The sequence below is a fragment of the Bacillus rossius genome (assembly GCF_032445375.1).
Source record: "Bacillus rossius redtenbacheri isolate Brsri chromosome 4 unlocalized genomic scaffold, Brsri_v3 Brsri_v3_scf4_2, whole genome shotgun sequence".
Taxonomy (NCBI): domain Eukaryota; kingdom Metazoa; phylum Arthropoda; class Insecta; order Phasmatodea; family Bacillidae; genus Bacillus; species Bacillus rossius.
Window position 1 is genome coordinate 44,427,239 of NW_026962011.1, and position 12,466 is coordinate 44,439,704.

Consider the following 12,466-nt stretch of genomic DNA (forward strand, 5'->3'; position numbering starts at 1 on the left):
ATTTAGTAATTTTAAGACATTTTTTTCTCTGGCTACTCTGAAATCCTAGAGTGCCCCCTCCGAGTTGGACCTCTGGATCCGCCACTGGTGTGAGGCATGTCGGGCTGCAACGGGGAGGAGATACAGTGTTGCAGCCCGGTAAGGGTAAGTTGGCACAGTGTCCTTGTGTTGCGAGCGAGGGCGGCGTGTTGTCGCGCAGGCGGCAACGCGGGCAACCGCTTCAGCCTGGACCCGCACTCGGGCGAGCTGACGGCGCGGCCGCTGGACCGCGAGGCGGCGCCGCGCTACCGGCTGCACGTGACGGCGCAGGACCGCGGCGCCTTGCGCGCCTCGTGCAACGTGTCGGTGCGCGTGGACGACCAGAACGACAGCGACCCGGCGTTCGCGCTCCCGGGCTACTCCGCTACCGTGCCCGAGGGCGCGCCCGCCGGCACCACGGTGCTGGTGGTGCGGGCCTCCGACGCCGACCTGGGCGCCAACGCGCTACTCGCCTACTCGCTGGCCAACGAGAGCGACTGGCTGTTCCGCGTCGACAACCGCACCGGGGCCGTCACCACGGCCGGGTCAGTATCGCCGCCGAGACTCGAGTAGTCTTGGTTTCACCCGCTAGATGGTGGCTTTCGTTATATCTTTAAATATATATATACTGTATAGAAGTCGCCAGCCCAGGTTTAAAATTTCTAATACGGTTTTGAGGTAGTTGGTTTTATTCACCGCCGCCAATCGCCACCATCTCTAGGGCATCGAAATGTGTTGGTCCCTGGCGGACAAGTGTCGAACTCTTCAAACACCCCTTCCCCCCTCCCGTTGAACGACCTCGAGCTTCAGTGAATGATTGGTGGGGGGTTGTGCGGGGAATGACAGCGGGCGACAGTGCTGCGCTCTAACGTGTAAATAACAACTAAGACGATACAGGGGCGTTACGGCAGCGCACTGCACGCGGTGAAGTTCCCAAGCTGCTCATCATACGCTTCTGAAAAACGTAGAGTAAATCCTATCCACTCGCGACTTCTATACAGTATATATATTCAAAGGTTATATATAGGGACTGGAAAAATTCGCAATTTTCAATGACCACTAGGATAGACTCCACGATTCTCTATGTACTCGGGCAACTATCACCTGGTCATTGGATACCGACTCGGGACACCTGTTTACTGCGATTATTATGATTCAATACTTCTTTTGTTTGAGTGTTTTCCATTGGCTCAAGAGTCCTTCAGGTAAATTGCGGTCCAATCACTGACGCAGCAGTGAGCTAAACGAGTTTGAATTCCAGCCTGTCTCGAAAGGAATCCGCGAATTTTTCCGGTCCTAGTTATATATTACTACAGACATGCCAAGTTCGCGGTTTCGATGGCCTTCAGGATAGACTGCACATACCCATGTACACTCGGGCAAACAACGCAAGTTCATTGGCTGCCGACTTGTAAGTCGTCTCAGCTGGTTTGTCTGTCATTCGATCCTTCTTTGGTTGAGATTTAATAACTGGTTGAAATTCGTCAAAATGAACAGTAAGCCAATAGCAAAATTATCTAAGAGGTATATGTGTTTGAATTCGAGCCTATCGCCGAATGAATCCGCGAATTTTGCAGGTCTCTATATATATTACTAACATAGATCCATTCATTGTGCATCAGCTTTTATCAGCCAATCAAACAGTTGAAAATTAATTCACTTTATTTGGTTAGCCACATATTTCGTGATGTAAATACCAGAAATACTACATATCATACTCATACTCATAATTTTTTTTATTTAAACCTCCCACTTTTTTTTTTATTTGTTACGGGCCCACCCAACAGATACACGTCGCGCGAAACGCGGCTTCAAAGTCGCGAATACGTACCTCCCTCCTTGTTCTAAGAGTGTTCCGACGACCCTTGCGTGATGCTTCTGCGACCCCAACAGCCCCTTGTCGTGACACCGACCCGCTAGCCAAGTGCTGGCAAGGGTTCCTGCTCCGAACGAAAGAAAGAAGAAGGAAATTTTTTCGGAATAAAACCTCTTTCAAACTAAAAGAAAATAAACCAAGAACACTATTCATATTTTAGATATCTGAACTATAATTTGTGATGATTCATTACAAATTTTATTACTATAGCTCCTTGATATATATATTTTTTTCACTTCGAAAAAGGAGGGGGGGGGGGGGGAGCAACTGCCCACGTTTACCCTCTATATTCTTGCTAGTCCCGTTGCCTCTGTGCATGGCCTTGTGACGTACAATCCCAAATGCAAACAAAACATTATTGGCACGTGGTTTGACCATAGAAACGTTAAAATCAGCAGACGCGTCGAAAGGAATGATAAATTTGCAAGAGGCGGGGTGTTTGTAGTATGTGGCAGGGATTTCGAAACGTTTACGGATGTGGGCCAGATAATAGGTATTTCTCATTTTCTATAAATACAAAAAAAATGTTTTTTTTTTTCATTGTCTTATAATTTACACTTAATTTTACCACGGTGCAACAAACAAACAATTTTCTACTGCTTAGGTAACCTTTTTTTTCATTCTCACTTGTAGTGCTTTCGAAAAACCAAATAGCGATACATATTCAGCACATTTCTTAAAACATTTTTTTTTACCAAGGTTAATTTGGTACAATGAATTTTATTTAACGGTAAGAAGACGATGCTGCGGGTGAATGTTTCTTTCCCCACACACGGAGATGTTTTACAATATCGACGAGTACCTTAATCTATTGACGTGCAGTAGCATTTTCCCACGCCCTTACGTCGGCCGGCTTATTCGTCAATCAAACCATCGAAAACATCGTGTTCACTGCATGCAACTACGAGATCCATTAATGTGTGCGTTTCACTCCCGTAAGCGTTCGATATTCCGTTAATTGAAACATATGCGTTGCGTCGAATCACGTCGTTGCATGAACAGTTTTAACAAAATCACAGGTAGGTACCTTTGACTAACAAATTTGAATAAATGCTTGCTTCATTGTTTACGTCAGCTGATTTTGACAGTTGTATTAGCAAGTCGTAATTCGATGGTGAACTCATGCGCAAAAGACTAAAACAAGAGTATGTCACCATTAAGTACTAAGATTCCAACATACCCACGTTTTATTTTACACTTTGTTTTTCCTCCACTCATTTTGTGTTTTAAATCTCATTTCCACTCATCTAATATGTGTGACAAAAATTCCAAGGAATTGACAAATAAATTACTCAGTCAAAGTTATTGCAACGTAAGAAAACAAACAGCTTTTTTTTACATACAATATAATTGTACATAGTATGTGTATTCTTTATAAAGGTATTTAAAATTAATGTAACATTAACTTATTTGCATTAATAGTACTTAATATTGTTAATACTTTTATTTTATGTTGTGGTTTATCTGTCATAATTTATGTCCTTTCGCATGCTGCAGTTGAAAAACGTACAGTTAGTTGGTAAGTAAGAATACGCTTTTATCATATGTTATTTGGTAGTTTTAAATAATCTTAAATGTGCGATTTTAAACATTGTTTTCTTAACCATTATAAATTGTCTCACCACAAAATTTATTATCTCATTGCTAGTCAAATATAATATATTTTTGTTTCTTTAAAGATGTTGATTAAATACAAGGCAGCTTTTTTATGGTTTTCCTGCTGTAAGATATATATAAATTTTGTTACTTAAAATTAGAATAAGTAATTTTTAACCCATGGGCTTTAAAATCGTTAATTACATATATATATATGAGTTCCTTTTTGTGACCCAATTGTAATCATATGTTCTTACCGTATGTTTATATATTTGTTTGCCTGTCAGAATATGACAGGCTTGAGTACAATAATTTAATAAGCTCAAGTTTGTGGACTATTTGCGATATCGATTTTTTTGACTTAAATATGCAAAAACTGTATTTTTGGATATAAACATTGTCTTCTAGTGTAAAAGCTGTAGCTTTTGCTAAAAACACACGGGGTATCACATATGGGTGATTAAATAATAATAAAATAATTTTATTTGTGTACGAAATGTTCAATTTGATAGATTATTTCGTGCCAGTATTTCTTTCAGAGTTCCTACCCTCGAAAACAAGGTTTTTTTTTAATTTAACTTCAGTACCTAAATATTTTTTTAATGTTTGGTTTTAGCAATTTTGTTTAAAAAAACTTACATTTAAGGTGATAACGTTTGAGAATCCCTGTAAGCTTTGAATGCGAGAAGATTTAACGATAAAAATATTTTTAGCTGATACTTTATCTACTACAGGCCTTTAAAAACTTTGTGCTAATGAACATCAGGACTCTTCTTTAAACAGTGCACGTTCAATAATGACCGGGCAATTTAATCAAACCGACGTGAAACATGAAATTCAAATAACACACTATTAGAGGTGACGAGGCAACGGCGTTCTACTTCAAGCCTAACGAAACAGGCTTACATCCTGAAAATGAAGACTCCAGAGGTGAAGAAAAGGAAATATCAAGCGTAGTATGATGACGTGCTAATTTCGCGGGATTTATTTCGCGCTTTCCGACTGTAATTGAAAGAAGTAGATGGTGAAAAATAGAAATGATATCGTTGAGAAAACCAGTTTTCTTTAGTTGCGAGAACGCGGAGTTTGAACGATGCGATTATTATCTTAAAAAAAAAAATTTAGTAGGTGGGTTAGCAACGCTAGGTCCTCCCAAGCAGTCATTCCGCGAGTGAACTTTCGCCGACGCTGGAGTCGTTTCATTAGCGCATGCGCCTTCGGCCTGCCTCTGCACGAAAACATTACAGGCGGTCAGGTCCAATTTGGTTGCTAAAGATGGCGCAGAGCACGCTTAGCGCGAGTGTTGGATCCCTAAGTAGCTCAAATTAGTGTCTTTTGTGTTGTTTTGTTCCGCTCGTGTACGTGAAGTCCTTGTTCGGTAATGCGAGGTTGTAGGAAAGGTCCCTACAGTCCTGAAATAAAAATGTGCAGTCGGATTAGACGGAACCAACAACTATCGTAATTTCATGGTCAATCCTCGTATTCCTGTTGTGAAGCGGCGAAGGGGTGACTTGGGAAAAGGCGTGGAGGGGGGGGGGGGGGGGGAGAGAGTGAGTGTGGAATGCAGGATAGTACGAAACTGTTAAGGCTTATCTGAACTCACCATGCTGGGCTATTACATTTTAATGACTTTAATTTTTATCTAGGAAAACTTACTTCGATGTTCCACTAAATAAGATTTTTTTTAATGTTCTGAAGCAAATCTTGTCGCTAGATGTATCCAGTTTGTTCTCTGCTATTTGTAAAACGTCTGGTAAATATTCATAACCAAATTTTTTTTTGTTCCTGGCTAGTTGTGTCGTGTTCACTTACTAGAAGTTCATTTTCATTTCTTTTTTTTTTTTTCTACAGCTGGGTAAAAACACGTATCATACAAGATTTGCTCCTACACTCGAACTATCAAATTATTTATGCTTAACGAATCATGCAATTAGTAAAATATTTTAAAAAAAATCAAGATGGTGTGTGAGGTCGATCCTTGAAAGGCCCGCCTAGTCGGTGAAGACATTTGTGTTGGCGAGGCGGGATGATAAGTGCGGCGCTCTCTGGTGCTTCTAGCGCGGTATCGCCTCTAAGCGCAAGGTTGTGGAATGGTGCGCGGTCTTCTCCTCTTGTATAGAGCGGCTACGAGATTCGCGTGTTAACCGTAACATTTAATGGTGTGGAAATGAAGATAAAGGTGCAATGCAAGTCTTTCAAGAATCTCTGCCGGGAGTTTCATGCTTACAAATTATTTTGAAAACGCATTTTAGCCATTTTCACTCATCTAAAAATACAGTTAAGGAATGAAATCTGATGTAAAACTATTCATCTGCCATCAGCGTATTCTTAAATGATTTTTGTAAACAGACGCATCTGTTATATCTCGGGCAGTTTTTAAATAGCTTGGTTTTGTCTGAGCTCTGCACGCGGCATCTGTACTCAGGGAGGCATGGTCCTTATGGCACTTGATGATTGTTCTGAAGCATATATAAGACACTGCACTGAGGGCGAATTACACTTAAACGCAATGTAGTAACTTCGACCCTGAGGCATCCGGGAGAGACCCCTTCATTTCGTTTGTAGAAAATTTGTGGTTACGTTCAGTGCAGTCTGCTGTTTAAAAGTCGTAGGCAACATCGTGAGTGGAAAAACATCTGCAACACGGATTACAATTTGTCTCGGCTTCTCCAAAGCTTTTATTATTTCTGTGATGGAAGAGAGTTGTGATAATTTGTCAGAAATGCTTTGTAAAAATATTTCGTTTCAAACCAGCACAAAATAGGTTTATTGCCTCCAAACCGTGTGTGTCGAGACTGTATAAATGTTACATCGAATGCTCATGGGAAATTTTTAATATCTCTAATAATCAACTGGTAATTTTACTCGTGTTATCGCTTTAAAAATTTTGAAACACTTCCGGATAATATAAGACGCAAGATGCCACAGTACTACTGTTTCATCCTTGAAAAAATATAAAATATAAAATATAAAATATAAAATATATTCTTTCATAGGGCTAAAAACATTTGTTTTAAGAAAATGACACTAAGACAAACCAGGGTGAGTTGATGCACATTTCGTTTCAAGTGTGTGTTCATAAAATTGCAAATTGTGTGTTCATAAAAATTTGCAACATTAAACGCGACTAGATACCTACTTTCATTCGTAATATTAATAAAAAAAATTCCCTACAAGTAAAATAAATATACGGTCAAATTAAATATATGCATGTTTTCAAAAGAAGTGTTTTGCTCCCTACAAGTTCCAGATCATTAATTTATTTTTATGTTTTACACGTCTAAACTTGTAGACTTTTTGACTGACCGAACTTCACAAAATAAAATAAAAAACAGGTTCATATATTAAATACTTTGTTTGCATAATTAGCTGGAAATTTTTCGTGCAGTATGGATAAGGAAATCCGTTTGGAATAACTGAAAAAAAAAATGTTTTTGTTTAAATGAAATGCAGTGGGCACCTACTGCGTGGTATAGTTTAAAAATTATTCCACAAAACATTTATTTAATTTTTTTTTTGGCCTTAAAATCACAAAAATTCTGAAACCAGCCAGTAAAATTTAATTTACTTTAACCTAAAAAGTTCCAGTTTTATTTATAATTTCATTGAAGCTCAAAAACTTTTTTTTTAATTAAAATGCGACTTCGCCATATAATTATGCAAAATGTATGCGATCTATATTTATATATATCGCACTGTCAAAGTAATAGAGCCATATCTCAAAAAATGTGAAATTGAGTTAAGATCGCCAATGGAAACAACATCTGCCAATCTTACCAATGTAATACAAGGCCATACCTGAATTTTGAAAGAAAAAAAACCGGTCAAAACACGATGTTGCGATGGACGCAAGTCTGAAATTTACCATGTTATTGCAATAATTTTAAAGCCTCTTGTTTAATTTGTTTTAAAAGATTCTACTTTTGACATGTGGCCGTATTACTTTGACAGTACGATATATTTTTCTCGTTTCGTGAAAGTTTATTTCCGGGGCTATGAGCCAATATGAAACAATGATCTGGAAGAAACAGGACCCGCCCAATAACCCCCGATGACAAGAACAGGAATGTTTGGCCGAGGAAGGCGGTGTGAGCGTGTCGTGTTGTGTAACCCCCAATGACAAGAACAGTTACAGTTGTGTTTGGCCGAGGAAGGCGGTGTGAGCGTGTCGTGTTGTGTAACCCCCAATGACAAGAACAGTTACAGTTGTGTTTGGCCGAGGAAGGCGTGTGAGCGTGTCGTGTTGTGTAACCCCCAATGATAAGAACAGTTACAGTTGTGTTTGGCCGAGGAAGGCGGTGTGAGCGTGTCGTGTTGTGTAACCCCTAATGATAAGAACAGTTACAGTTGTGTTTGGCCGAGGAAGGCGGTGTGAGCGTGTGGTGTTGTGTAACCCCCAATGACAAGAACAGTTACAGTTGTGTTTGGCCGAGGAAGGCGGTGTGAGCGTGTCGTGTTGTGTAACCCCCAATGACAAGAACAGTTAGAGTTGTGTTTGGCCGAGGAAGGCGGTGTGAGCGTGTCGTGTTGTGTAACCCCCAATGACAAGAACAGTTACAGTTGTGTTTGGCCGAGGAAGGCGGTGTGAGCGTGTCGTGTTGTGTAACCCCCAATGACAAGAACAGTTAGGTACAGTTGTGTTTGGCCGAGGAAGGCGGTGTGAGCGTGTCGTGTTGTGTAACCCCCAATGATAAGAACAGTTACAGTTGTGTTTGGCCGAGGAAGGCGGTGTGAGCGTGTCGTGTTGTGTAACCCCCAATGATAAGAACAGTTACAGTCGTGTTTGGCCGAGGAAGGCGGTGTGAGCGTGTGTTGCCCTGGGGCCCGCAGGCCGCTGGACCACGAGCGCCAGAGCTCGTACGCCTTCCACGTGGTGGCGACGGACGGCGGCCGCTACGACGCCCGCTCGCAGCGCGTGCCCGTGCACGTGCAGGTGACGGACGCCAACGACAACCGGCCCGTGTTCGCGCGCTACCCCTTCAGCGCCAGCGTGCCCGCCTACACGCAGCCCGGCCAGACGCTGGTGCGCGTCGCGGCGCACGACGCCGACCAGGGAGCCAACTCGGAGGTGGGTCCCTCCGCCCCAGTCCGTACCCGACATCTTTCCTGAGGAGACTACAATTTTCGAGTGTCACGAAAATTCCGGTGGCATTGGGGGAATAGTTGGGTACGTGGTAGGGGAAACAGGAGAGAAGGGGATAAGTTAGGTACGTGGTGGGGGAAACAGGAGAGAAGGGGAATAGTTAGGTACGTGGTGGGGGAAACAGGAGAAAAGGGGAATAGATAGGTACGTGGTGGGGGAAACAGGAGAGAAGGGGAATAGATAGGTACATGGTGGGGTAAACAGGAGAGAAGGGGAATGGTTAGTTACATGGTGGGGAAACAGGAGAGAAGGGTAATAGTTAGGTACGTGGTGGGGGAAACAGGAGAGAAGGGGAATGGTTAGGTACGTGGTGGGGTAACAGGAGAGAAGGAGAATAGTTAGGTACGTGGTGGGGGAAACAGGAGAGAAGGGGAATGGTTAGGTATGTGGTGGGGTAACAGGAGAGAAGGGGAATAGTTAGGTGCGTGGTGGGGGAAACAGGAGAGAAGGGGAATGGTTAGGTACGTGGTGGGGGGAACAGGAGAGAATGGGGAATGGTTAAGTACATGGTGGGGGAAACAGGAGAGAAGGGGAATAGTTTAACACGTGGTGGGGGAAACCGGAGAGAAGGGGAATAGTTAGGTACGTGGTGGGTGAAAATGTAGAGAAGGGGGATAGTTAGGTACGTGGTGGGGGAAACAGGAGATGAGAAGGGGATAGGTACGTAGTGGATCACGGTATATGCTAGTTGTAACGGCCGGAAGGGGAGACGGCAGGGGAGATGCATAAATTACGTATAGCAGTGATGCTACGGAATGCTCGTAACGCTGCTTGTGTTGTTTTTTTTTTCATTTCGATCATATCCGCAAACTTACTAATCTCAATTATTATCTCTTGTTCAATTTAAAAAAAAATAACAATAACTTATCTGTATCTAAACATAATACATAAGTAGTTTCACTTCTGTCGCCCGTATACTCCACATACACACTTTTTTTTTACACATTGATTACAATCTACTAAATTTAACAGGAAAATGTAGCACTCACAAAGGCAATCTTGTGTGTGTGTACATCTTGTCACTTTAAACAAGTAGCTGTATTTTTATTAATGTAAACATTTTAAAAATTGTAACAATTGGCAAATAAATATACTACACTGATAGTATACAGTCTATTCATCAATTGAAATGGACAATTTGTATCTTAATGATACATGGCTTAATTAACCTTTGAATGAGTGGGTAATGGTGCAGCCTACATTGTGGTAGACATCATTATCTAGGACTACGAAAAAATACAGGTTGTATTGAGTTATGTTATAATATAAAAATATGCATTATTATTAGAGCTTAAGAGTATTAATAAATAAAATATATTTTTTAAAAATTTCCAGTGACGAGTTTCGAACCACTTCTCTGAGGTTACCGAGCCCGTTTTATATATATAAGGAGAATGTGTACTGTATAATCATCTTAGGTGCTTTCAAATTTGAGATTAATTTAGTTTACCAAAAATATATTCGTTGGTTAGTTTCGCTATCACAAAGTTTCATTTAGCACACCTGTATGTCTGGCTACTCTGAAATCCTAGAGTGAACCTCTGGATCCGCCACTGCCGCACGTTGGTGTCGCTGTGTGCCGAGAGCCAAGATGTCTGCGCGGTATGCTAGGAAGTGTGACTGGAAGGGTTGGCCGTGACTGACGCCTCTCTCTCTCGCGCGGGGTGGCGCAGGTGGTGTACAGCCTGGTGAACGAGCCGGCGGGCGGCAAGTTCCGCATCAACCCCACCTCGGGGGCGGTGAGCGCCGCCTCCAGCCTGGCGCCCGACTCGGGCCGCCTGTTCAGGCTGCGCGTGCTGGCGCGCGACAAGGGCAACCCGCCGCAGAGCTCGACGGGGCTGGTGGAGATCCGCGTGGGCGACGGGCCCGAGGCGGGCGCGCGGCTCCACTTCCAGAACTCCACGTATCGCGCCCAGCTGGAGGAGGGCGCGGCGCGCGGCACCGAGGTCTTGCAGGTGGGTCACCCCTTCCCTACCACCCCTTCACTACCCCTCTTCTCTACCACCCCTTCCCTATCACCCCTTCACTACCGCCTTCCCTACCACCCTTCCCTACTACCCCTTCCCTACCACCCCTTCCCTTCCACCCCTTCCCTACCACCCCTTCCTTACCACCCCTTCCCTACCACCCCTTCCCTACCACTCTTCCCTACCACCCCTTCCATACCACCCCTTCCATACCCCCTTCCATACCACCCCTTCCCTACCCACCTTCCATTCCACCCCTTCCCTACCCCCCTTCCCTACCACCCCTACCCTACCCCGCCTTCCCTACCACTCTTCCCTACCACCCCTTCCATACCACCCCTTCCCTACCACCCCTTCCCTACCACCCTTTCCCTACCACCCATTCCCTACCACCCCTCCCCTCCACTCCCCTCCCCAGGCGACCCCGATATGTCTCCGGAGACGGTGCTTGTACGTTGTGTACCCGCCCACACTTTGGCCCACATGCATTCAATAAGGCAGAGAAACTTTAGAGAACGTTTTCCATGAGACGTAGCTTTAACGTTTACGGTTAGCAACTCCGTTTCATAGTCGCAGATTTGCAAGTGTAAGAAGGTCCCTCAATTCCAGGATCTACGCCCACGCTTGAAACCACAAATTTGTAACGTAATGTTCTGCAGCCCCTCCCGGAAAGTGTTCCCTGGTGTTGTCGACGGTGGTTGTCCTTGCTGAAGACGTCCACGGGCCCCCAGGTGTCGGCGGTGCGCACGGACGGCCGCCGCCAGCGCATCACGTACAGCATCGGCGCCGGCAACGACGACGGAGCGTTCGACGTGGACGGGGCGAGCGGTGCGGTGCGCGTGCGCGACCCGCGCGCCCTCGACTACGAGCGCGCGCGCGAGCTGCGGCTGTCGCTGGCGGCCGAGGGCGAGGCGGCCGACGGCAGCGTGTTCGGCTACTGCGAGGTGCACGTGTCGCTGCTGGACCGCAACGACAACGCGCCGCGCTTCACGCAGGAGCAGTACGTGGCGGCCGTGTGGGAGGGCAACAACAAGGGCACCTTCGTCATGCAGGTCAGTCTCGACACCGCCTACAGTAGCGGCCCTGGGCTGTTTATGTATGCGTGAGAGGCCTTACCGGGGTGACCTGGGGACAGGGGCGCAAATCTACAGGACCCGACACTTCATGTGTGGATAGGGTGACCATATGTTGGTCCACATGCATGCAATAAAAGAAAACTTAAAAAAAACATACAGAAAGTTTTCTATAAGACATAGTTTCGACGTCAAACCCTTTCACAGCCACGCTTTCGCAGGGGACGGCCGGGCCCGGGCTCCCCTTGGCTTCCCCCTCCACGGGATCCACCCCAATCCTAGGGGTATGTAGGGGAGAGTTGGCTAAAACGGGGTACTTAGTGTTTATATGCTCATTAAGTGGCTGGTAATTATACCTGAGTATCCATTATTTTCAAGGAAACACTATATACATCCCTACTGATATTGTGCATATGAAGAGTCGGATCCAAGCAATGTGAAATAAAACATTAATATTTTTCTTTCATGTTGCTAAGTACCCTGTTTTATCATACCGGTCGGATAAAACGGGGTACATCAATGTCGAACATATTAGTGCAGGTATTTAGATACAAAATGAGACATATTTAATAAAAAGTGTTGTCAACGTTATTACATATGATTTATGACTTGCATTTATATTACAGTTTACTATGATACATTAACAAATAGCACAATAAGGAAGTCAAATGTCATCATTATCATTTTCTGAGGATCTCATTTTTAAAAATGCCTGAAATCACAGACTCTCTGAGTATCAGTGCAAGTTATACAACACATTTATACCAAAAACAAAATATTCTATCGTTGGCAA

At 44.0% G+C, this 12,466-nt stretch overlaps 1 protein-coding gene across 1 annotated transcript in view; it reads left to right on the forward strand.

Moving 5' to 3' along the window:
• The window catches only part of LOC134541869 (protein dachsous), a 650,601-nt gene that overhangs the window by 603,852 nt on the left and 34,283 nt on the right, over positions 1-12,466 (forward strand). The window contains exons 16-19 of the mRNA XM_063385570.1: positions 200-563; positions 8,321-8,558; positions 10,307-10,588; positions 11,332-11,652. Of these exons, the coding sequence (XP_063241640.1) occupies positions 200-563; positions 8,321-8,558; positions 10,307-10,588; positions 11,332-11,652 (1,205 nt within the window). The remainder of the gene's footprint in view (positions 1-199; positions 564-8,320; positions 8,559-10,306; positions 10,589-11,331; positions 11,653-12,466) is intronic.